This window comes from Lethenteron reissneri, chromosome 2 (assembly GCF_015708825.2).
Source record: "Lethenteron reissneri isolate LAM-NWPU_2019-01 chromosome 2, ASM1570882v1, whole genome shotgun sequence".
Classification (NCBI taxonomy): Eukaryota; Metazoa; Chordata; class Hyperoartia; order Petromyzontiformes; family Petromyzontidae; genus Lethenteron; species Lethenteron reissneri.
In genome coordinates this window covers 8,387,781-8,409,974 of record NC_083780.1, presented here as the reverse complement: position 1 = coordinate 8,409,974, position 22,194 = coordinate 8,387,781, and the positions used below count along the sequence as shown (strand labels likewise).

Below are 22,194 nucleotides of genomic sequence, written 5' to 3'. Positions count from 1 at the left end.
GGTGAATGTCGCGCCAGCCTCTATTGGGTTGAGAGGGGGGAGGAGCGGGTCACGTGATCCCATTACATGCAACGCCTACGAAATAGAAAAATCATCGATTCGCACGCGTGCAATTGGACGCGTACGCATCTTCTGAGATTAAGGATAATCAATACTCCCGGATACGTCATTAAAAAAAAAGAAACCCAGGTACAGGTAAAAGAGTGCAGCCCCCCGCAATTGCTTGGCTCTCGGGACACCGCTGGCGGAAGCGGTCCTCCACGAGAGGGAGCTCCGGAGATTCATCTTCTTGGTTCTTTCGATAAAGTCACGTAGAAGGGAAGTAATAAAATAATAAAAATAAAACATAATAAAATAATTCTCACTGCCAAGCTTGGAACGGCTACTTGCGTTGTGGCCGAAACGTCGTGAGAATTATTTTATTATGTTTTATTTTTATTATTTTATTACTTCCCTTCTACGTGATGACTTTACCGAAAGAACCAAGAAGATGAATCCCTGCAGTCACGAAAGAAGCTTTAAATAGAAAAGAGCTCCCGAGAGTTGGGAAGTGCCCACGCTTCACCCCAACCGTACGTGACCTGCCTGCCCATCGGCTAACTGTGGCGTTTAGACTTTAATCTTGCCGGGTGGACAGAGGTAGTAGGGAGGGGCGCGGGGGGGGGGATCTTCCCGATTGGCTGCTGCTATGAATGTCCACGTGGTGATTAGTCGCTTCGTTGAGCTATCATTTTTGATGGCCAGGTCGCTTCTGAAAAATACCAGTGCTTTGGATTACAAACACGTTTCCGGAACGAATTATGCTCGCAATCCAAGGTTTTACTGTACTCTAAACGCAACGTTGATTCTAAATGTGTAGGGAAAACCGGAGGACCCGGAGAACAATCCGCGCGACCACTGGAAAAGAGACGCCGCAAACTCCAAATACACAGCAGGCGTCAGGGTCGGGATCGAACCCACATCCTCCTGTACACCAGGCGAGGGAGTTAACATCTCCTAGCCACCGCGGCTTATCATCATGTGGACATTTATAGCAGCCAAATACAGTAAAATCTTGGATTGCGAGCATAATTCATTCCGGAAACGTGTTTGTAATCCAAAGCACTCGTATATCAGTTGTGATCACGTGACGCTCGGCAGACAAAGCATATACACGTGCTACTCGTATTGCAATACCTCGCTCGTTTATCAAATTAATATTTATTAAAACATTTTGCTCGTCTTGCAAAACACTCGCAGACCAAATTACTCGCAATCCAAGGTTTTACTGTATTTGGCTGCTGAAAATTATAACATAAGCCACTTCGTTGAGCTATCAATTGTGTGCCAGGTCGCTTCTGAAAAAGAGCTATATAGCTCAGTGGGCCTTACCTGCTCAAATAAAAAATAGTTTAGTTTCATGGTTTAATTTATATTATCGTTCTAATCGTTTCGTTTCAGCGGGCCACAAGTTTGAAATCGTGCTTGTGCATTAATCGTGACCCCACGCCAAAGCCTAAATATGCTTAAACCTGGCCACTGATGAATTTACATGAATGGACACTGATTTACAGAGCATCTCCATGCACTCACATCTCAAGATCCTGTGCAGAACAGTGGAGTGAACACGGGCATCCGGGAGTCGAGGATGCTGCTTCATTTACTTATATTCTTAGGTTTTTTTTGGTAAAGTCACGTAGGTAAAAAATTAAAATTAATACAAAATAATAATAATAAAACAAATTTACCTACGTGACTTTACCGAAAAAAACTAATAATATGCATCCTTGCAGTCACGAAAACTTCAAATCTATAATTCATTTACTTACTCGGTAGAGAGAACGGGACGGTCAAGTGGCTGCGAAAACATTCGTGAACCGCACTCTCATCTCCGTTAGCGGCAGTGTTGATGACGCAGGTTGTGGATTGTATTTGAAGGGAGCTGCTGATGGGCTATGTATTGCTAGGCCCAGGATATATGTCCATCCAGAATCAGGATCTGTATTTATCCCGGAGAAATCCGATGAGCTATGAAGCTCTTTTTTTCACAGATGTCCGATAGGGGCGGGTGAGAAAGTTACAACAACAAATAATCCCGCACCTCCGATTAGCACACTTGGCTATGTACGTATGCGAAAGAAGTGCAACACACGTACAAAAAAAAAACCCGATAGGAGCACAAGATATAGGGAAGGTAAGCAAATCATCCATCCGTTCATTGCAGTCCAAGGACACCTGAAATCAATCTACGCGAATCTCTTTGAAACAACTTAGCCAGCTTGCTATTAACAACGGCCACACGTGACTTAACCACGTGGCAACAATTGTTCACGATTTAGTTTTTGTTCTGACATTTAAAACGATCACAGTTACGGCTGGCGGACCAGCGCAATTACCGCGCACGCGTGTTAGGATTGCGTGTTAGGGTTGCGTGTTAGGGTTGCGTGTTAGGGTTGCGTGTTAGGGTTGCGTGTTAGGATTGCGTGTTAGGGTTGCGTGTTAGGATTGCGTGTTAGGGTTACGTGTTAGGGTTGCGTGTTAGGATTGCGTGTTAGGATTGCGTGTTAGGGTTGCGTGTTAGGGTTGCGTGTTAGGATTGCGTGTTAGGGTTGCGTGTTAGGGTTGCGTGTTAGGATTGCGTGTTAGGGTTGCGTGTTAGGGTTGCGTGTTAGGGTTGCGCGCGAGCCGGCGTAATACGTGCGCGTGTGCCGCGTTGTTCGTTACTTAGACACGTGTTCTTTATTACGTAAACCCACGTTTGTTACGTGTGCACCATGCAGGGGAATCGCCGCCTAAACGGAGGCAGCGTTTATTCTATTGGCTTTGCCAGCTCGTTTAGATTTGTTCTTACGCACCGCTGCCCACGCGATCGGTTAATTTTTAATTTGAATTTTTACACCACACAAATAACGAGTTGCATGCCAAGAAGAAACTTTCATTTTTATGAAATCACATTTTTTTGTTCTTTTTAAACCCAGCCGCTGCAGAATTGTGTGAAATTTAATCAAGACTTTGTTTTAAAATTTTTTTTAAAGATTTTGTTGCTGTCGTTCAGTTGATAAATGTATTGGCAGTGGTGGTGCTAATCCTGCGCGTGTGAGGGCGGACACCAGTTCACGCGTACAGTATCTTGCGCAGCAATAGTGGCCAATACGTGTGTACGTAGTTTGTTAAACGTCTTTCGCACCGTACGTAGCAAACTGTGCTAATCGGATGTGAAGCGGAAGGACATCGAACTAAACACAAAAAGCAGTTCTAAGGGAATGAGTTTTCAATCTCGATTTAAAAGTGCACGGCTCCAGTGGCTTGCTAATATCAGAAGAGCATTCCGGATGGCCGCAGAAGCGCATCTCAAAGCGCGCGATGCGGCGACCATCTTTGTTAAATGGCTTAGCCAAAAGCCGAAGATTTATGTTCTGTGATGAGATCAGCGAGGCATTTTGGTTCATTTGTGGCGAGCACTTTGCGTGCAAAGAGTGCGACCCTACAACGTGTTCGTTCGTCGACCGGAAGCCAACGCAGCTCGGCGAGCACTTGACGGGCACGGTCGGATCTGTACATAGGTGGGGTGACCATAATCCCATGCCCTCTCGATCTGCCGTCCTAAGCCTTGAGTGCGTTCGAGTCGGCGCCTCTTCAACGCCAAAGCCACGCAAACTCTCTCCTAAAGCCCTCTCGTCATGGCCAGCAGCAGCAGCAGCAGCAAACCTCGTAGACTATCGCCACACACAACAATAGAATTGCCCTCCGTAGCTTCTGAAACTCAACGCAACGTGCCAGCAGCATGGAACATTTTTTTACTTTCAATTGGGAGTTAATTTAGAAAAAAAAACGTTTTGATTCTTGAAGGATTCGCCTGTTACTTAACACATTCCTGCGGAGGGAGCTGGTAGGAACGTTGGGTTGCTCGGTCAATGGCCAGGGTCAACGGCGGCGTGGTGTATTCCGCAAATATGGCCGACTGTGAGGGCGGGCACAAGCCGGCGTGAGTAGGTTAAACGTTGAGTTTTATAAGGGCACCACGGGGTGACCAGCCCCTCCCCACCCAGCCCCACCCCTCCCACCCCTCACCCAGCCCCACCCTCCCCACCCAGCCCCTCCCCACCCTCCCCTCCCCACCAAGCCCCTCCCTCCCCACCCAGCCCCTCCCTGCACGACGGACGGACGGACACAATAATCCCCTGTGGGCTGGTGTAACCTGGAGGTTTCTACCAGTAATATCCACTCTGAGGGAAGTGTTTCTACGCCCGATGGAATAAGAGTCTCCACCTCTTACGAGCCACCGCGTCTCTCTGGCCTTTTCAATGTGCCATGAAGATGGGCCGTTGGCCTGAAAACGTTGCCTACGTATTTTTTTTGTATTTTAAGGCCACGGTGGTATTGTTGCGTGTGGCCGACACACTGTTGTACTTTCACGCGGGGTGAGGTGCGGGGATTCTTCTCACGTGGCTCAAGAAGGATTCGACTGTGCACCGGCGGACTCCTAACACCCCGTTGGCCAGGGCCCCCCCCCCCTCCCCCCGATCGTCACTCTTGACCAGAGGGTCGCAACCGGGTACCCGATACCCGTACCCTACCCGATACCCGGCTACCCGTACCCGGCCGGGTACGGGTAGCCGTTTGCGACCCTGGTGCGGCCGGGTACGGGTAGGCCGTGAGTCACTGGTGAGTAACCGTTTGTCACTCATTTCGGGTAGGGTACGGGTACGGGTAGGGAACGGGTACCCGTACCCGGCCGGATACGGGTACGGGTACCCATTTGCGACCCTGGTGCGGCCGGGTACGGGTAAGGAATCAAAACCCGATTTAAAGCTTTCGTGACTGCAGGGATTCATCTTCTTGGTTCTTTCGGTAAAGTCACGTAGAATGGAAATAATAAAATAATAAAAATATAACATAATAAAATTCTCACGACGTTTATTATTGGCTAAAGGTCGTACTCAGATTGTAAATGTTGTGGCTTGAATCAAAATCCGTTTGCGACCTCTGCTCTTGACTCAGCGTGCTGCACCCTGCCCCCCCCCCCCTCCTGTTGTCATCGCAGTGCTGAGCATCGGCGAGGGAGGCTTCTGGGAGGGGACGGTGAAGGGACGCACCGGCTGGTTCCCCGCCGACTGCGTGGAGGAGATCCCCATCCGGCACGAGTCTCTGCAAGGTACGGACGCTGGTCGTGTTGGCGACGCGCACACGAAGGCAAAGATCCCCAGTATAATAGTAACAGGTTTTTACCCTTTCAACTGGTACAAAAACTGATACCTTTATACAAGGGATCATGTATAAAGGTATCAGTTTTTGTACCAGTTGAAAGGGTAAAAACCTATTACTATATTTTTCCACTGTCTCGTAATCCCCAGTATAAGTCTGTGACAGACTGCTGGGGCAAGGGCTGTTAGCGGGTAGCACCTATGAAAGCCGGCACGGCACACGAGGGGGTGGGTGGCCATCAAGATGCACGGCCGCCTTTGTCTCCCCGGTGGCGATGTTTTTACACACCGCACCCAGGTAGCCATTTGAGGCTGAGTCCATCTAGGGGAGAGGCCCAGGACCGGTTCAGATAAGTGTCACCGGGGTTGGCCGTGAGCGGGAATCGAACTCGGGGCATAGCCGTGTTTGTAGCGCAGCGTGCTAACCGCTACACTACCACACACACACGTACACACACACACACACGCATGCGCACAAACGCAATGCACAGGGGCTGTTTGGTGTAAATTATCGCTTCGGTATTGCATTCCCCTGGCTCAGAGAGAGAAGGAGAGAATGATGGGATAAGAATAGGCTTTACCCTTTTCCGGCAGTAAAACAGGAGGCTATTTGGATGTTCAAGTAACAAATAGACACACCTATCGCAAGGCATCGAGTCTGCATTAACCATACATGCTTGTGGTGAAACGTGCTTTGATAATAATGCACGCATTGTCCCTGAAATAGTTTGGCCTACGCCAGAGACAGCCTCTGTCATGGCCTTGTCTCACCAGTGCTAGACCAGAGAACGCCAAAAGGCGAACAGCACAAAGGCAATCCAAGTATCAAAGCATCAATGGCTCGGGTTGGGAAGTGAAATCTGGGGAGAGAATGAATCAAGGGCCACGGGAAACCCAAGACGAGCAGTTGAAGGCAGCCAGAACGGCAACAATTTCCCCAAGCTCTGTGGTTCCTATTGTTGGAAAGTTGGAATGTTTGGCCAGCTTCGTCACGGAGCGATTATACATCTCTCTGAATTAAAGCTTTCGTGACTGCAGGGATTCATATTCTTGGTTCTTTCGGTAAAGTCACGTAGAAGGGAAATAATAAAATAATATAAATATAAAACAATAAAAATGATCGCGACGTTTCGACTGCAACACAAGCAATCGTCATCAGGTGTGAAATCCACAGAAAGAAAATTGTGGATTTGAGACCTGGAGACCCATCGTGGCGACCGCCCGTGACGACGCTACATTTCGCCATCGCTTCTTCTCCTGCCAATTCTTACCTTATTGTCTTACTTTATATTCACGGAGCGCCTTAGCTCAAGCCGCACTTTACACAACGTTTAAAGAGCATCAACAGAAATCGAGAGGTGTCGACGGAAGGGCACAGCGGAAGGGCCGAAGAATGAGCGACCGTAACAGAGGGAACGTGGGGGTCAGGAAAGGGCTATAGGGGAGGGACGGGAAGGAGTGGAGGGGCAAGGGGAGCAAAGCGGAAGGGAACGGGCGATGGAGACCGTTTCCCCCCCGATGTCTACTTCCAACAGCAGCGTCTCACCGCGCGGTGGCTTTAGGTGACCCTCTTGGGTTGCTGCCGACCTACGGATGGCGGCGGCTCCCACGACTGTTCCGATAACCTCCCCTTCCTCCGTCCTGCACGCGTGCCCCGCCATGCATCGCAATGATCTCATCCCGACGATATCCACAACACAGTGTGCATGCCACATTTTATCACGAAACTCGCCCACCCTATCCTGCCACAGAATTCCTCGCACCTTTGTCGCAGATGTTGCCCACGTGTTGTTCAACCGGCAGTGTCTCGCCCACTTTCTGTTTGCTCCGCGGAGGTACCAGCTCTCGGATCCGCAAAGTAGGGCAGATATCAATCCTGCCTCAAGCTTTCCCTATCTCTTCAAGCCAAGGCAGACTTTTGTAACTCTTCCCCAAGTATCTTAACGTGAAGTGGGTCAGAACTTTTTGTTTGCAAACTGGGAACAAAAAAGTGGGCATTATAGCCAGGTGGGCTGCTGCTGCTGCTGCTGCTACTTCTGATGGAGTGGGGGCTGCCTTCTTAGGGTGGGCCGACTTCAATGTCAACTTCAATCAAGCAGAAGTCGATTGCAGTTTAGAGGATAGTGGATGGAGAATGCACGAGGTGGTGGCGGGGCTGGGACACGGCGTGACAGAGCGAGGGATAGGGGCGGGGATGGGTGGCAGTAGGGTGGGTGGGTGATGGAGGGAGGGAAGTAGGGAAGGGAGGAGAGAGGGGGGAAGGGAGGGAGGAGGGAGGGAGGGACGCGTCACGAGGGAGCAGCATCACGCGTGTAGCGCGGAAATGAAGCGCTCATCTGCCCCCCCCCTCCCTCCATGGCTCCACTGGATAACTGCTGCAGCCACACTCCTCGTTAGGTCTGCAACGATGCATGAGTTCGTCGGCTAAAAATCGATCGCTACGCTTGAGACGCACGTAATTAAATTGTGCGTGTGTGCATAAGAATCCGTTATTTAAGACTAATGAATTTAATATACTTTTTGTTGTTGTTGTTGTTGTTGCAAATGTTATCTTCAGGCTAATGGAACTAACAAGACGGAACGAAAGGGGGCAGAACACACAAGGCAGACAAACTCACAAGCGAGATGGAAAAGCGAATTGATTTTCGCCCCCAAATGTTGACGGTTCTTGAATTTACAGGGACCGTTGAATCAGAATCAAAATCTTTATTTAGACTGGAGAAATCCGATGAGGTACAAAGCTCTTTTTATCAGATGTTCATGTTAAAGTCTGCCAAGCGCGAGTTCGCTTTTCTACAGAGGTATTGATTGCGCGTAGAAAGCTAACTATTGCATTAAAAAAACCCCAACTCGGGCGTTGTGTTTACCCTGCAATTTTTGCAACGTTTTTTGTTGTTGTCAAATTTAAAACAATTGAACAAACGCGGCCAATGGTCGCCGTCGCTGGCCTCGTCTCCAACTAACCTCGTGACCTTTCCTGACGTCACGGACGTCCAATAGTTCGATAATTGTTTTTTTACCCTTTTATCTGGCAACAAAACTGACACCTTTTTTTTACAAAAAGTCATGTTTGCATTGACCACAATACCTGCAGTCGGAATGCAAACAGAAAAACACACAACTCTGATAATGTATGCACTGTCCTTGAAATTTGGCGTCATCTGGTCCAACACCATGTGAGACTAGGCTCTTAGGAAAGCTGTCTCGGGTGTGGACCAATCAATTTCAAGGACAGTGAATACATTATCAGAGTTGTGTGTTTTTTGTTTGCATCCGATTGCAGGTATTGTGGTCAATGCAAACATGATTCCTTGTAAATAGGTGTCAGTTTTGTTGCCAGATAAAAGGGTAAAAAAACAATTATCATATTTTGCTACTGGCAAAGGAGGTTCCAATGGTCCAATAGTTCACGAACCGTTTGGGAGCCTGCTCGGCTTCCAACCCTCGAGATGGAACCACGTTCACCCTCGTCCTTCGAACACCTCGAGTGGCTCTCTCCCCCCCCCCCCACTCACCGCTCTCCTCTCGTTGTTCTCTCTACTCTAGCTCACACGCTCTCCACTCCGGCAACCAAGGGCTTGCTGATAAAACTTTCCAGTCAGCCTGCCCTCAAGGGAAGGTCACACTGCTGAGACTTTCGCCGCGGTGGCGAGATGTTAACTACCTCGCCTGCTATACAGGGGGTCGTGGGTTTGATCCCGACCCTGACTCCTATTGTATATTTGGAGTTTGTGTGTTGCTCTCTCTCCCCGTGGTCGCGTGGATTTTTCTCCGGGTCCTCCGTTTATTTCTCCAAATTTAGAATTAACGTCACACCTTTAGAGTATTTGGCCGCTATAAATGTCCACGTGATGAGCCACTTTGTTGAGCTCTCATTTGTGCTGGCCAAGTCGCTTCTGAATACGAGCTATAGAGCTCAATGGGCCTCACCTGGTAAAATAAAAATAGTTTATAGTTTAATAGATTTTTTTGTTCAGATTCAGACTCAATGCTGTCTTTCTCTTCTCCTCAATGACAGAGTGCCTCCCTTCTGATTCAATATTCGTGTTTGGGTTCGGCCATGTGGTCGTAGTTTTGTGCAAAAATTCTTCCCCTGAACCCTCCACCACCCGACGAGATTTTCACTTTCACAAAGATATTATTACGATTTCGTACGCGGCCAGAATATCGATAAAATTCCAACCGATAAAGCTCCCCTCTCCCGCCGGCGGTGGGATTCAGGCTTTTTCACGACCGAATTCATCATCGGCGTGCCACGACGTTTTCCTTCGGACTGCTTTGAGCTTCACCAGGCCGTGAACTCGGCGGGGCCTCCCACTCCCAATTTCCGACCTTCGCCGCCCGACGATGCTCAAAAGTGCCTCTACGTTGATGCCGAACGCTGTCGCGAAAGAGCCCGGAGCCAACCAGCGAGCCTTGTGCTCGGTCGGTCACAATTTGATCGATTACAGTGACACGGATTAATACAGTTATTTGTAAAATGTGACCGTCTTGGAGGGCGGTAGAGGATTAATGGAACTACCACGATTCCTGACCCCAAAAACAAACATGGGGAGGTCATTGGATTGGCTACGAAGAATGTGCGTTTTGAGACCGAGTAGAAATCTCTCTCTCTCTCGATGAAGTGTCCCCAATAACCTCAACTTTGTAATGCCATTTCCCCCTCGATCTCCCCCTGTGCCCTGTGGCATCCGTCTCTTTTCACCTCCCCTCTGACAATGGCCCAAGAGGAGGCATTACTCTTCCCCTATCTCCTAAAGACACCGTGCGTTGCCTTGTTTGTGCAGAATCTTGAGATGCGGTCCAATTTAGATGCTAATGAAATCCGAACCGCCCTGTGTTTATTTGTGCGCGCGGCTCTCGTGACGGTACGTGCGGTAGGCACGAGCGTGCAGTTGGCCGATTGATGGCAGGGTCAGGTGCTGCTGTCACATCCTCAGAGTGAAAAATGCAAAGTTTCCACCCAATTGTATGCTAGGATGATGCTCATCTCCTTTGGCAGTCCTGGATGAGCCAGTGCTGTGAATCCCACATTGTGTTGAAGTGTTGGTCAAACAATCCCCCCACCACGCACCTGTAAATGGTGTTCGTCATGTGATGCGACGCGCTTTTCTGCGCGATGTGAAATCACTAGCGTTTGACTTGGATTTGGAGCAGTTTGTAGCCGATGCCAGCGCTGTTTCTCTTCGACTTTTTTTTTATTTATTCCACTTAAAATCGCACCCTGCGAATGCGACATGGGCAAATGTCTTCTCGCAGTGTTGCCACCAAAGCCAGGCAACACCATTGTGGATAGTGTGAAGATGACTCGGAGATTGTGAATGGATTCAAGTCTATTGGGATTCTCCGGTGGGTGGATGCATGAAGTAATCCGATGGGTACAGCGAGGGTAATGTCTGTATGTTGAACTTCTTTCACACCGTACGTAGCCAACCGTGCTAATCGAAGATGTAATGGGTCGATAGTGGCCGAATTGGGCCTATGGCAGGCTTCAAGGAAGCGACGATGGCAAAGGAGAGGATAACAATGATGATGATTTGGAGGAGAGGAGATGACAACGACGATGAGGAGGAGGAGGGAGGAGGCAGCAGCGATAACAGCGACGACGATAATAACGACATGGATTAGAGTCAGAAAAGGTCACGAGATTAGTGGAGACGAGGCCAATGATGGTGACCGTTGAAGTGACCATAGGCCGAATTTGTTCAATTATTTGATATTTGACGAAAAAAAACGATGAGAAATTTCAAGCTAAAAACATCTCGCGAGTTGGGGTTTTATAATAGTTCCATTTCTACACACACGACGAATACTTCTGTAAGAAACGCGAACATGCACTTGGCAGACTTTAATATGGACATCTGTGAAACTTAGGGACATCTGTGAAACTACTGCACATCTGTGAAAAAGAGGTTTAAAGCTCATCGGATTCCTCCAGTATTAATACAAATTTTGATTCTGAATATAGCTATGACGTGACAGCAGCTCAGGTTCCCGTGTGTCTCTCAACCTTGGTCTACTACTCGCGTACACTCAATATTCCACGAGCTACACGTGCTCACTTTCTGTTGGAATCTGTGCCGAAGAGTCTAAAAGTTTACGAGTTCATTTGAGGTCAGCGCGGGGAACAGAATGACTGAGAAGGCCTGCCTGCCAAAGTCGATAAGCGGGGCTCCAGTGCACGTCCAGCATAATTGATCTCTCAATCCGTTTGCGGTTTTGGCAGTTTGAAGTTCTGGCAGTGAACCTTAAGCAATCATTTAGTCCTCCGTTATTTGATCAAACACCTGCGACGTTTATTTACGAACAATTTTCTCCGGTGCGGGATTGTTTGCTGACGCCGAAGTAGGCCGGACGACGATTCCGTACAAACGCGCGACGGTAATGTCGCAGCAGTCGGGCCTCCGTTCCCCCAGCATTAAGGTAGCACGCTGATGGCGAAAATCTTATCGGGAATTATTTCCCTAAAAACAAAAAATTCACGCTCGACTTTTTAACGTTAGGCTTCCTCTGAAGCACCCAACCTCTGATCGATTTCCTTGTGGAAATTAGTGCACGATTATCACGGGGTCGCTATATTTAACCACCAAGTTACGTCCAGTATCTATGAATGTGCACGTGCTTAGAAATGTTCTCAAGCCTATCTCGACGGTGCCTCGTGCAACCCTCTCTGTGGCATCTCAGTACCCTGGGGGGACATTTGTTGGAGGTTTGATGGGGAGAGGGGGGGAGACGGAAGGATTTAATGAGTGGGCGACTGTAATTGGCAGTGACACTAAGTGCGCGCAATTGGTTTGGTAACAGACAAAGATCGGCGGGCAGTCAACTTCTACTCGTGACAGTCGACCAAGGAGGTTGACCAGCACCGAAGTGAGGTCCGGTTATCTGTTTAACCGCCGCAAAATTGACACGAATTAGTAATCCCGTCAATATAACTACCACGGCGATCACAGTTTTTTTGCATCGCAAGTTTTTGTTGTTGTTGTTGTTCCAACGAAGCAACGCGATAAATATCGACGCGAAGTTGCCGATGGAAATAGAGCGTGGCGCTCATTCATCGTTTCTCTAAACGAGGCTTGTTGTGCTGCCCATAAAAGCAGCGGCTTTTATGACAACTCTCTCTTGCGTCTCTCCTCTCTGAAGAATAGGCCACTGCCCAAAACGTCGCCTGTTGTACATCTGTTGTGCAATACAACCACGCAGAGATGAGGAATACTATAAGGGCTGTTGCTGTTTATTAAAACACTCTCACACTCGGCATCCTACACTCACACCAGCATAATTGCACTCTCTCTCCGTCCTTCACCCGGACACTTAATAACTAATTGGACCCTACCCCGGCTATCCTTTTGGCTCTGTCACTCGTCTGCCCGGAGCGGGGGATCAGCCAACACCGCTCCGCGACGAGGAGAGAGACCCTAGTCCAGCCGGTCCTGACCCTGGCCCCCAACGACGACCCCGCCCCTGTCACGGGTCCCCCTTAAGAACCCAGTGGGTGGCTCCTCCCACCAGCTCGGCCCCGCCCACGTTCCCGGAAGTGCTCTCAGAAAGCCACTTACGTAACCCGTGACGTGACGTCATCCTTGGCCCCGCAAAACTCTCAACACGCTAGCACCTCCTTCCGCTCGCCCACTCATTGGTTACTGACAATGCTCTTCTACACACATCTGTATTCTTCTCTCGGCACGGTGTTATTTTGACGATTGGCTTCGTTTTTTTATTATTTTTTGTTGTTGCCCATGCACCACTGCCAATGCAGTATCGGCAAAAAAATTACAATATATACATTCCTCACACCCCAGGCCTCCCGGGAAGAAAGTCACGGTTTTTCACTTAAGTAGTGTAAATACGGCCCTTGTTTTCGTATGGACTACACTATCCTTTGGAGTTAGCCTTAAAGGGTAGCTCCCTGAGTGACACCTTTGAACCATTTTGGGGGGAAAAAATATTCAGCTGTGGTTCATTGATCGTAGTGTGGAGTTTGTGGGGGGCTCGTTGGGGCTCAGTGTAGGGGTCACGTAGAGGGTGACAAACCACGCCCATAGAAATCAGAGTGGGAGGAGCTGCTGTATACCAGGCGAGGTCATCAACCATCTGAACCCAGATACCACCCCACTTTTTGGGGCCACCTGAGGTGGCATCGCTTTAGCAGTTCCAATTTTTGCGCGGTCAACAACCGTGACTTGTGCGTCAAACCGTTTGAAATTATTGGGGCTCTCAAATAATTATCTCTTATTTGCCGTGTAAGTAAATCAGTGGGGACCCAGATTAGCAAAGCGGGCTACGTACGGTGGTGCGAAAGAAGTTCCAACGTACACGCGTACGTACATGTGCTCGCCAACTCGAGTGGTACCCATTTCTTCGACCTTGGGCCACGGACTACGAGGACCCAGTGGCAGCCCAGTCGCTCGGGGCCAAGTTCGCAGCAGACCTGCCACTTGACGCTATTTAGATGCACCCCCCCCACCTCTTTAATAAGGTGACTCAATTTAACAGTGCCCCCCTCCCCCAATTCCACGCGCATAAACGCGGTGCCTGCGAACGCGAAGACACCCGAGGAAAAATGACAGGACACGCGACGAATGTAAATAAAATAGGGCGGCGTGTAAAAATAGCCTGTGGACGGCTACGGGGCCGGTGGCGGTGGAGTAACACCAGCGCCACGCACGCGGCCGGCGTGTAAATGATAACCATAATGGGGGAGACGCTCCGCTCCGCACCGCTCCGCTCAGTGCCGCTCCCCTTTTTCGTGTTTCTGCGGTTCCCGCGGTGACGCGTCGCCATTCTCGGGCCACTTGTCCCGGTTGATAAACGATCCAATATCGAGGCAGTCCGCCGGTTCGGGTCGTGTGTGTTTTTTTTGCTTGTGCGCTCGCGCGCGCGTTAGCAAGCTCAGGAGCGCGTTAACCTTTACCGCCCACGTTTTCACGCTCGGTCCCTGAAGGTTCCAGCGTCGTTAATTTATGAACAAAAAAACTTCTTTTTTTAAACAACTATAAGCTATTTTTTTATTTTACCAGGTAAGGCCCCGCTGAGCTACGTGACCCTTTTTCAGAAGCCAGCCGGCTATCGCAAATTATAGCTCAACGGGAGTGGCTTATCTTCACGTGGAACATTTGTCGCGGCCAAATACTCGAAACGCGTGATGTTGATTCTAAACGTGGAGGGAAAAACCGGAGGACCCGGAGAAAAATCCACGCGACCACCGGGAGAGAGAGAGAGACACGCAAACTCCAATTATACAATAGGGGTCAGGGTCGGGATCGAACCCACGACCTCCTGTATACCAGGCGAGGTAGTTAACATCTCGCCAACGCGGTTCCGTCCCTCCGCCTTTGCCGTTTACCGTTATTAGTAGGACGGCAGGGGGGAAGGGGGGGTGCGGACGAATATGACGGCGAGCGTTGATTGAACGGTGGTGGCGAGGGGCGGGCGTGCGGGCGGGCAGGCGGGGTGAACCGTTGTACACAGTAATTAATGCAGCTTGTTATTTGTGCTGTCAATCACGTGACAGTGGTGGATTTCCATCAAGAGCTGTGGGCAAGACGGCACGCTAAGACGCATTGCCTGCACATTGTGCCTTCCCCTCCCCCCTCCGCCTCCAGTAGAAATGTGATGTTGCGTCTCACCAAGCCGGATCTCTTCTCTTCGTCGCGCCACGACGAACGGGGCCGTCGTTTTATAAAGCGCGCAAACGCCTTTCCGAGAGTATCGGTCGTGAGCGGAGTAACCTTTGCCCATTATTGATGAAGCAAGCAGCAAGGGCCGGGGCGGCCGCAGCCGCAGCCTTGGCACGGGAGATGCCGTAAGATCTCGGGACGTGGGAACTCATTGACGAGGTGCTCTCGTTTCACTCCCGAAATGCGCGAGCGACCCATCGTTTCCCAGGAGGAATTTGAGTCGGGGGGGAGTTGGGGTGGCCGGCTGATGGGAAAACGGGGTCTCCAACGGTTAACGAAAGAAAAGAAAATCTATAAGACGTTGCTCTCAACCGGTGAGATTGATAGCGAGTCTAATGGAATTGGTTTAATTTTGTTTTTGTGGCATTCGTTGAAGAATGTTTTACATTCTCGGCTTAGCTCTGCCAGTTATTGATGTTAAATTTTACGTAGAAGCGGTTTGGTTGAAGCAAACGAGTGGCCGGTGGTGACCTGCGGGTTTAATGTAAGAATGAAAGATTAATGTGAGGTTTAATGTAAGATTAACCTTATTTTCAATAGTCATGGAATTCTTTAATTCCAATCAACCGAGTGGTTATTGTTTTTTGTGCACCACTGTGAAGAATTCTCAACGCGTGATTGCAATCACCTTCACACCGCGCACGCCGACGGCTCGGAGCGCTGCTGGAGATCGTTGAGTTCCCAGGCGAGCTACTGGCAGGACTCGATGCGAACGTGATCCCCGTAGACTCTCACCGGGACCGCGGGAACTCCGATTAGAAGTGACAGATTATCATCCGAGACGAGTCGGATGTCAGTAAATGCGTACAATTTACCTGTGTTGCGTTTCACCTCGATTATTCGGTTTTAGCTCCTAATCCTACCTTACTTTAATTGTATAGCAGTGCCCTAACGAAGGCCTTAACTAAGGCGCTGGACAGAGAATTAGCAATTGCCCAGTGAACCGGTATGATGAAATAAAGATGAGTTTATGAGAAGAATGGGAGTGCACGATGCACATGACAGTGCGTGAATTCAACGAAAATGAAAGTGACAGCGAGTGAATGATGATGATAAGTGAGTGTGATGGAGAGGGGTGATGATGATGATGACGCTGCTGTTGCTTAATGATGGGGGAAGGAGGGGGGGAGGGGAGTTTGGGGCGAGAGAGAGAATGTACGACGTGTAAATCGTCGGGCCCGTCTGGGAACAAGTGGAAGTGAAACGCGGACGAGGAGCGAGGTGGAGAGTGAGACAGAGAGGCGGAGGCGGTGGCCCACTTTTTATTCCCTTGACTTGAAGAGACACCGCGTGGCCATGCGGCATCATCACACGTCTCACGGAGGCGAGTTCAAGGGGAGCGTCTTGTCATACGCTCTCTTTTTTTTACGATCAGAGGAAACAAGAAGATGCTCGGTGTATACACCATTGGTACCTCATTTGGCAGTAAAAAATATATGATAATTGGTTTTTTACCCTTTTATCTGGCAACAAAACTGACACGTTTTTTATGAGGAGTGCGCCTTTTGGCGTCATCTGGTCCAACACCATGTGAAACTAGGCTCTAAGGAAAGCTGTCTCGGGTGTGGACCAATCAACTTCAAGGACAGTGCATACATTATCAGAGTTATGTTTTTTGTTTGCATTATGACTGCAAGTATTGTGGTCTATGCAAACATGACTCCTCGTAAAAAAGGTGTCAGTTTAATTGCCAGATAGAAGGGTAAAAAAACAATTATCATGCTCGGTGTAGTCGGCACTTTGCAGCGATCATCATTTCTTTTTTTTATGCTTTGCTTTACGTAAACCCCCCCCCCCCCCCCTTTTTAAATGAAAGATTTCACAATAGATTTCACGCTCTGCTCTCCTTACCCCTTCCTTCCCTCTCTCTACCCCCTCTCTCTCTCTACACTCTCTCTCCCTACTCCATGTCTATGTACCCCTATGTTTTCTATGTAATATTTATTATATATATTTTTTACGACAAGTGCTGCATCTGCACCCAGCCCTTCTCGCAGTCCTATGGCCTCCGACGGGTAGCTCAGCGAGGGGCGATGCGCGGGGGTCTTGTCGGATGTGGTGAGATGTTTACTGCCTCGCCTGGTATACAGGAGGTCGTGTGTTCGATCCCGACCATGACGCCTGCTGCTGTATATTTGGTGTTTGCGCGTCTCTCTCACCGTGGTCGCGTGGATTTTTCTCCGTGTCCTCCGTAGTTTTTTTTTCCCCTCCACATTTAGAAACATGCGTTGAGAGTGTTTGGCTGCTATGCATTTCCACGTGATAAGCCATTTCGTTGAGCTATCATTTGTGATTAGCCAGGTCGCTTCTGAAAAAAAGAGCTACGTAGCTCAATGGGGCCTTACCTGGTAAAATAAAAAAATGTGTTTAGTTTAATCCCACTCTGTGGGTTTTATCGGCAAATATCAACAAATCATACGAGTGATTTGACACAAAATAATCATTATAACCGTCATCGTCGTGATGGAGAATATAAGCAACGACGTAAATAAGCAGACAGTACACCTCCTTTACCTTATCCGTCTCTCTCCACCAAAATATTAAAAGTTTCTTTTTACAGACCGCATCAGCCGCATGGCAATCGCCTAGGGAGCGCAGTAACTTCAGGTGCGTTGCTTCTCATCGCGAGCAAAACACTGGACTGGTTAAGACACTCATTGTCTCATCAGCAGTCAGGCATGCTTCAATTATTTTTCGTGAACTGCCCGATTTGTATTGGCACGCGCCCTCTTTGGTAGATATGGGTCCGAGTTGGGACGCAATAGCCATATAGTACGTGACACAAAATAATCATGAGCGTTATTGTGGAGAATATAAGTCACAAATTAAACGTGTAGACAATTACCGGTGAAGGCTTTGATTTTCTTTAACCAATGCTGCTGCGAGAATTCACTCCTAGAAGGCCGTATGGCCAATTGGATGTGTATAAATATTTGCTTTTGTTTATGTAAAGCAGGGGTGGGGAACCTTTTTTCTGCCAAGGGCCATTTGGATATGTATAACATCATTCGCGGGCCATACAAAATTATCAACTTAAAAATTAGCCTGTTATATTTGGTCAAACGTTTAATTAACTCACCCCTAATGCGATGACTGGAACTGCTTCTCTTTGGCGAGGCGTGTGATGTTAGCTGGTATTGATGATGTTGCTGCTACTCGCAACTGCTTTTCCAGGTTTGCTCATAGATTTATTGAATCTCGAGTCCCGCCTGCGGTTGCCTTGGCAGGGCCACACCAAATGTTATCGCGGGCCTCGTACGGCCCACGGGCCGGACGTTCCCCACCCCTGATGTAAAGAGACAGCTATGTTGAGTATCGACTTACCTGGGAAACATGAAACGTTAGCCCAACTTTGGCTCAACAGTTCCAAGCACGTGCAGACGTTGGACTAACTCTGGACCAATAGTTTCAACTATGGGCCAACGCTGGGCCAACAGTTCCAGCCACGGCCCGACGTTGGCCCATATTTGGCCCAAAATTTCCAACCACGTGCAGACGTTGGGCCAAGGCTGGACCGATGGTTCCAACTGCGGACCAGCGTTGCGCCAACGGTTCCAACAGCAACGTCAACGTTGGCCCGACGTTGTTTTACTGGGTGTCGGGCTCGCTTCACCGTGCTCTGTAACATTGCGTGCGTGTGTGTACTCTGATGGTGTGGCCAATAACCACTCAATTTATTTATCCAAGATAGCCTCGCTGAGTCTCAGGACTATTTTTCCAGGAGAGAAGGGGGGGGGGGGCCTGCATTGCGATATTCAAGCCACAATGTTCACGATGCACTCGGCCTGTAGGAGGAAACCAGAATACACGGAGAAAACGCGACGTAACGAGACAGACGGACGGGGGAGGGGGGCGGGTAAATGTTCAAAGCTCCGCACAGATGGATTCAAGTTTCCATTGCTAGCCTTCAATCTTCCTGACAATCTCGCCGGCCCCTTACATCGCCTGGCATTTCCAGGGAGTCTCCCGCACAAGTACCTAACCCAGCAAAACATGCCCGACAATTGCCCCACTAACTACCTATTACATACAGGATTGGAGTATTATGCCTCCTCGTCTTCAAGAGTCTCCGGTCACTCTGCTCCGTCCCTACCTCGCCGATTAGCGCGCGCGCGAGCGAGCCAGAACCTCGCGCGCGATGCACGGCTCGGTGCAATCTCGTGGGGTTCGTTCTCCGGCCCAAACGCGCTGGAACCACGGCTGCCTACTCACGCTCGGGATCCATCCCCGAGCCTGAGCCCGTTCTGCGACAGACTCAAAAGCGGCGTCGTTGCTTCAGAGAGCCTATGATAATTGGTTTTTTACCCTTCTATCTGGCAACAAAACTGACACCTTTTTTACAAGGAGTCATGTTTACATAGACCACAATACCTGCGGTCATAATGCAAACAAAAAACACAACTCTGATAATGTATGCACTGTCCTTGACGTTGATTGGTCCACACCCGAGACAGCTTTCCTTAGAGCCTAGTCTCACATGGATTGGACCAGATGACGCCAAAAGACGCACAACTCAAAGACAATGTCAGAGAGCCTACTTCGGACGCGCGATCGGCGCGCACTCGTGGATGGACCGCTACTCATAAGGGGCGCGCAATAACAAATGTCCTTGCTTGCTTGCCCAACTTTGCTTGGCTCCTGTGATGGGAGGAGGAGGAGGGAGGAGGCCACGGCGCCTTAGGCTGCTGTTGCTTGACGATGCTGATGTCCTCTTGTTTCAGACACGCGGGAAGAGAGGGGAAGGCGACTCTTCAGGCACTACACGGTTGGTTCCTACGAAAGCGTCGACCCCAGGTGAGTCGCCTCCTCCTACCTGTGCCACTCTGGCGGTGACGCAGCGCCGGTCAGAGCTACTGTGGGTGGGTGGGGGGACCCACACCGTTGGCAATGTGGCTCGGCGGGTCTCGCCTGGCAGTAAAAACAGCGAGGAAAGTGGCCAAGTTACGTCGCTTTTACCGTCGCGATATTTTACGCCGCGTTGCCTGTCCGCCAGGTGGCGCCAGCGCACCGTGAATTTAGCGAATTGAACGTCGACGGTTTGGCGATGATTGCGTTTTGGCAGTGGTGCACAACCACAAACAATAATAACAACAATAACAGCAGCGGCGCAATACAATGCAAAACAAATCATTCGTGAATAACAGCTGCGTGGCCATTAAAATATAAACGAAATATATGGCGGGCGACGTTTTTTTGGGGGAAATGGTTCGTCTTCATGGCGCATGCGTAGAGAGGCCAGGAATAGTTGATGAGGGTTGGTGCCTCTCTCTCTCTGCACTTTACACCACAAAACCTAAACTATGGACCGTATAGTAAACCCATAGGGACACATAGTCTCATGGAGATACAGAGATACACAGAGACACATACACACTCGTAAAGGAGATACACGCAGATAACATAACAGACAAATGTGCAATTACGGACCGCGTAGCAAAGCCACTGTAGCCTGCATTCCTTCAACGGAGAAGGAACAGCAAAACGGCATGGACTCTCTCCCCTGAAGCCCTCCTCTCGTCATGGCCAGCAGACCTCGACGTTTGGCATTTCACTCCTGAACCCCATTTACATTGCCTCATCCTCCCAACACACCGACTGTCAAGTCAGCCGGGTTCATAATGTCTGCCTATTCCAATCTAATTGCAAGCGCATCACTTATTGAGGCCCTATTGTGATCGGAGCGATGCGCATTGCCGCATACCACGGTGTTGACCACCGAGATTGCTAATCAGAGGAGACGCTCTTTAAATGTGTCCATCTGATGCGAACTTGAATAACCCTCCGTGCCAACTCGACACCAAAGGGTGAGAGGAATTCGATTTGGCGAAGCTCCCTTGGAAAAAAAAAAGCGACGTTCGCTGTGGCCTTCCGCCGCACCAATTCAGCTCAGCGAGAGAGCGGTTCACACGCTGCCGCTCGCAGGTTCGTCGATTTTTCACGTCACGGCACCGCGCACCGAAGTCGGCTCGCTCACGCGGACGTACGCCGGGCCGAAGTGATTTCGAAACGTATTATGCCACGCTGCACCCCACTGGCGGAGGATACATCACTCGACCATGTGACTGTAGCGGGGGGAAGGTGAGGGGTGGGGGGATAAAAAAAAACTAAAATTGCTGATGTACAGATTTGCAGCGGCCAATCAGGAGAGACCTTTATCCACAGCATTCCCGTCTACACCTTGCTCTGATTGAAATGCGCATCTGCCTTGAGCCACTTGTTCAAACTGGATCAGATTATATTCATGATGCGCGCGCTGCAACGCCGGATGAAGCTGTTTGTGAAAAAAAAATGTTGCTCCCACGAAACCCGGCCGTGCATTAATTTCGCCCAAAAATGTGAAAGTCTGATGAAAAATGTTTTTTATCGTGAAATATCTGTGCACGTTGCCTACGAAATGTGGCCTCCCCCGCCAGCAGTGACTGCCAAGGATGTAACAAACTACTTTCTTCTGCTGCTGCTGCTGCGTTGGCATTGGTGCACAAGCACAATTAACTTAACACATTCGTCAATAACTCTGCGGCCTTAAAAGGAACAACAAATATATATTATAAAATATATCTATAGAGAGTAAGTGACGTTTCGGAGCAATAGCCCAAAACGTCACCTATTGTAGAGATTTTACTGGTAGGAACCTCCTGGTTGCACCAGCCCACAGGGGATTATTGTGTCCATCCGTCCGTCGTGCATCCTAAAATGGGAGGGGTGGGGCTGGGTGGGGAGGGGCTGGTCACCCCGTGGTGCCCTTATAAAACTCAACGTTTAACCTACTCACGCCGGCTTGTGCCCGCCCTCACAGTCGAGCTTATTTGCGGAGTACACCACGCCGCCGTTGATCCTGGCCATTGACCGAGCAACCCAAGGTTCCTACCAGCTCCCTCCGCAGGAATGTGTTTTTACAGCCGCAATGTCACTGAGAGTAGTAGCGGTTGACCCCTACGCGACCTGCTGGACCGTCATGATTCTGGTTCCTGACACTGGTTGATTAACTCTTGCCTCTGTGATGCATTGTTAGCTCTCTAGTCGAACTACAATAGAATCTACGTTGTGTAAAAAAAAATGTAATCATATATAAATTGGAAATAATCAGCTGTTGTACGTGGTATTCAACGCCTGTAATGTGATCATAACAATAGATTTTAAGTTGCGTTATAAGTTTATTCATTACATCACGAGAAAATGGCCACGTTAGGCAACGATCACCCCCAAGACCCACCCCTCTGCCCTTCAACCTTTGCTTGACATTTAAGTGTGTACCGCTATAAAACTAAACTATGTTTATTTTACCAGAAGTGACCTCGCCGCAAATGATAGCTAAGCGAAGTGGCTTATCA

The 22,194-nt window shown here is 49.3% G+C and overlaps 1 protein-coding gene across 1 annotated transcript in view; it reads left to right on the top strand.

Moving 5' to 3' along the window:
* The window catches only part of LOC133343957 (SH3 and multiple ankyrin repeat domains protein 2-like), a 133,190-nt gene that overhangs the window by 36,127 nt on the left and 74,869 nt on the right, over positions 1 to 22,194 (top strand). Inside the window, 2 exon segments of the mRNA XM_061553977.1 lie at positions 5,024 to 5,134; positions 19,585 to 19,657. Coding sequence (XP_061409961.1) covers positions 5,024 to 5,134; positions 19,585 to 19,657 — 184 coding nt within the window.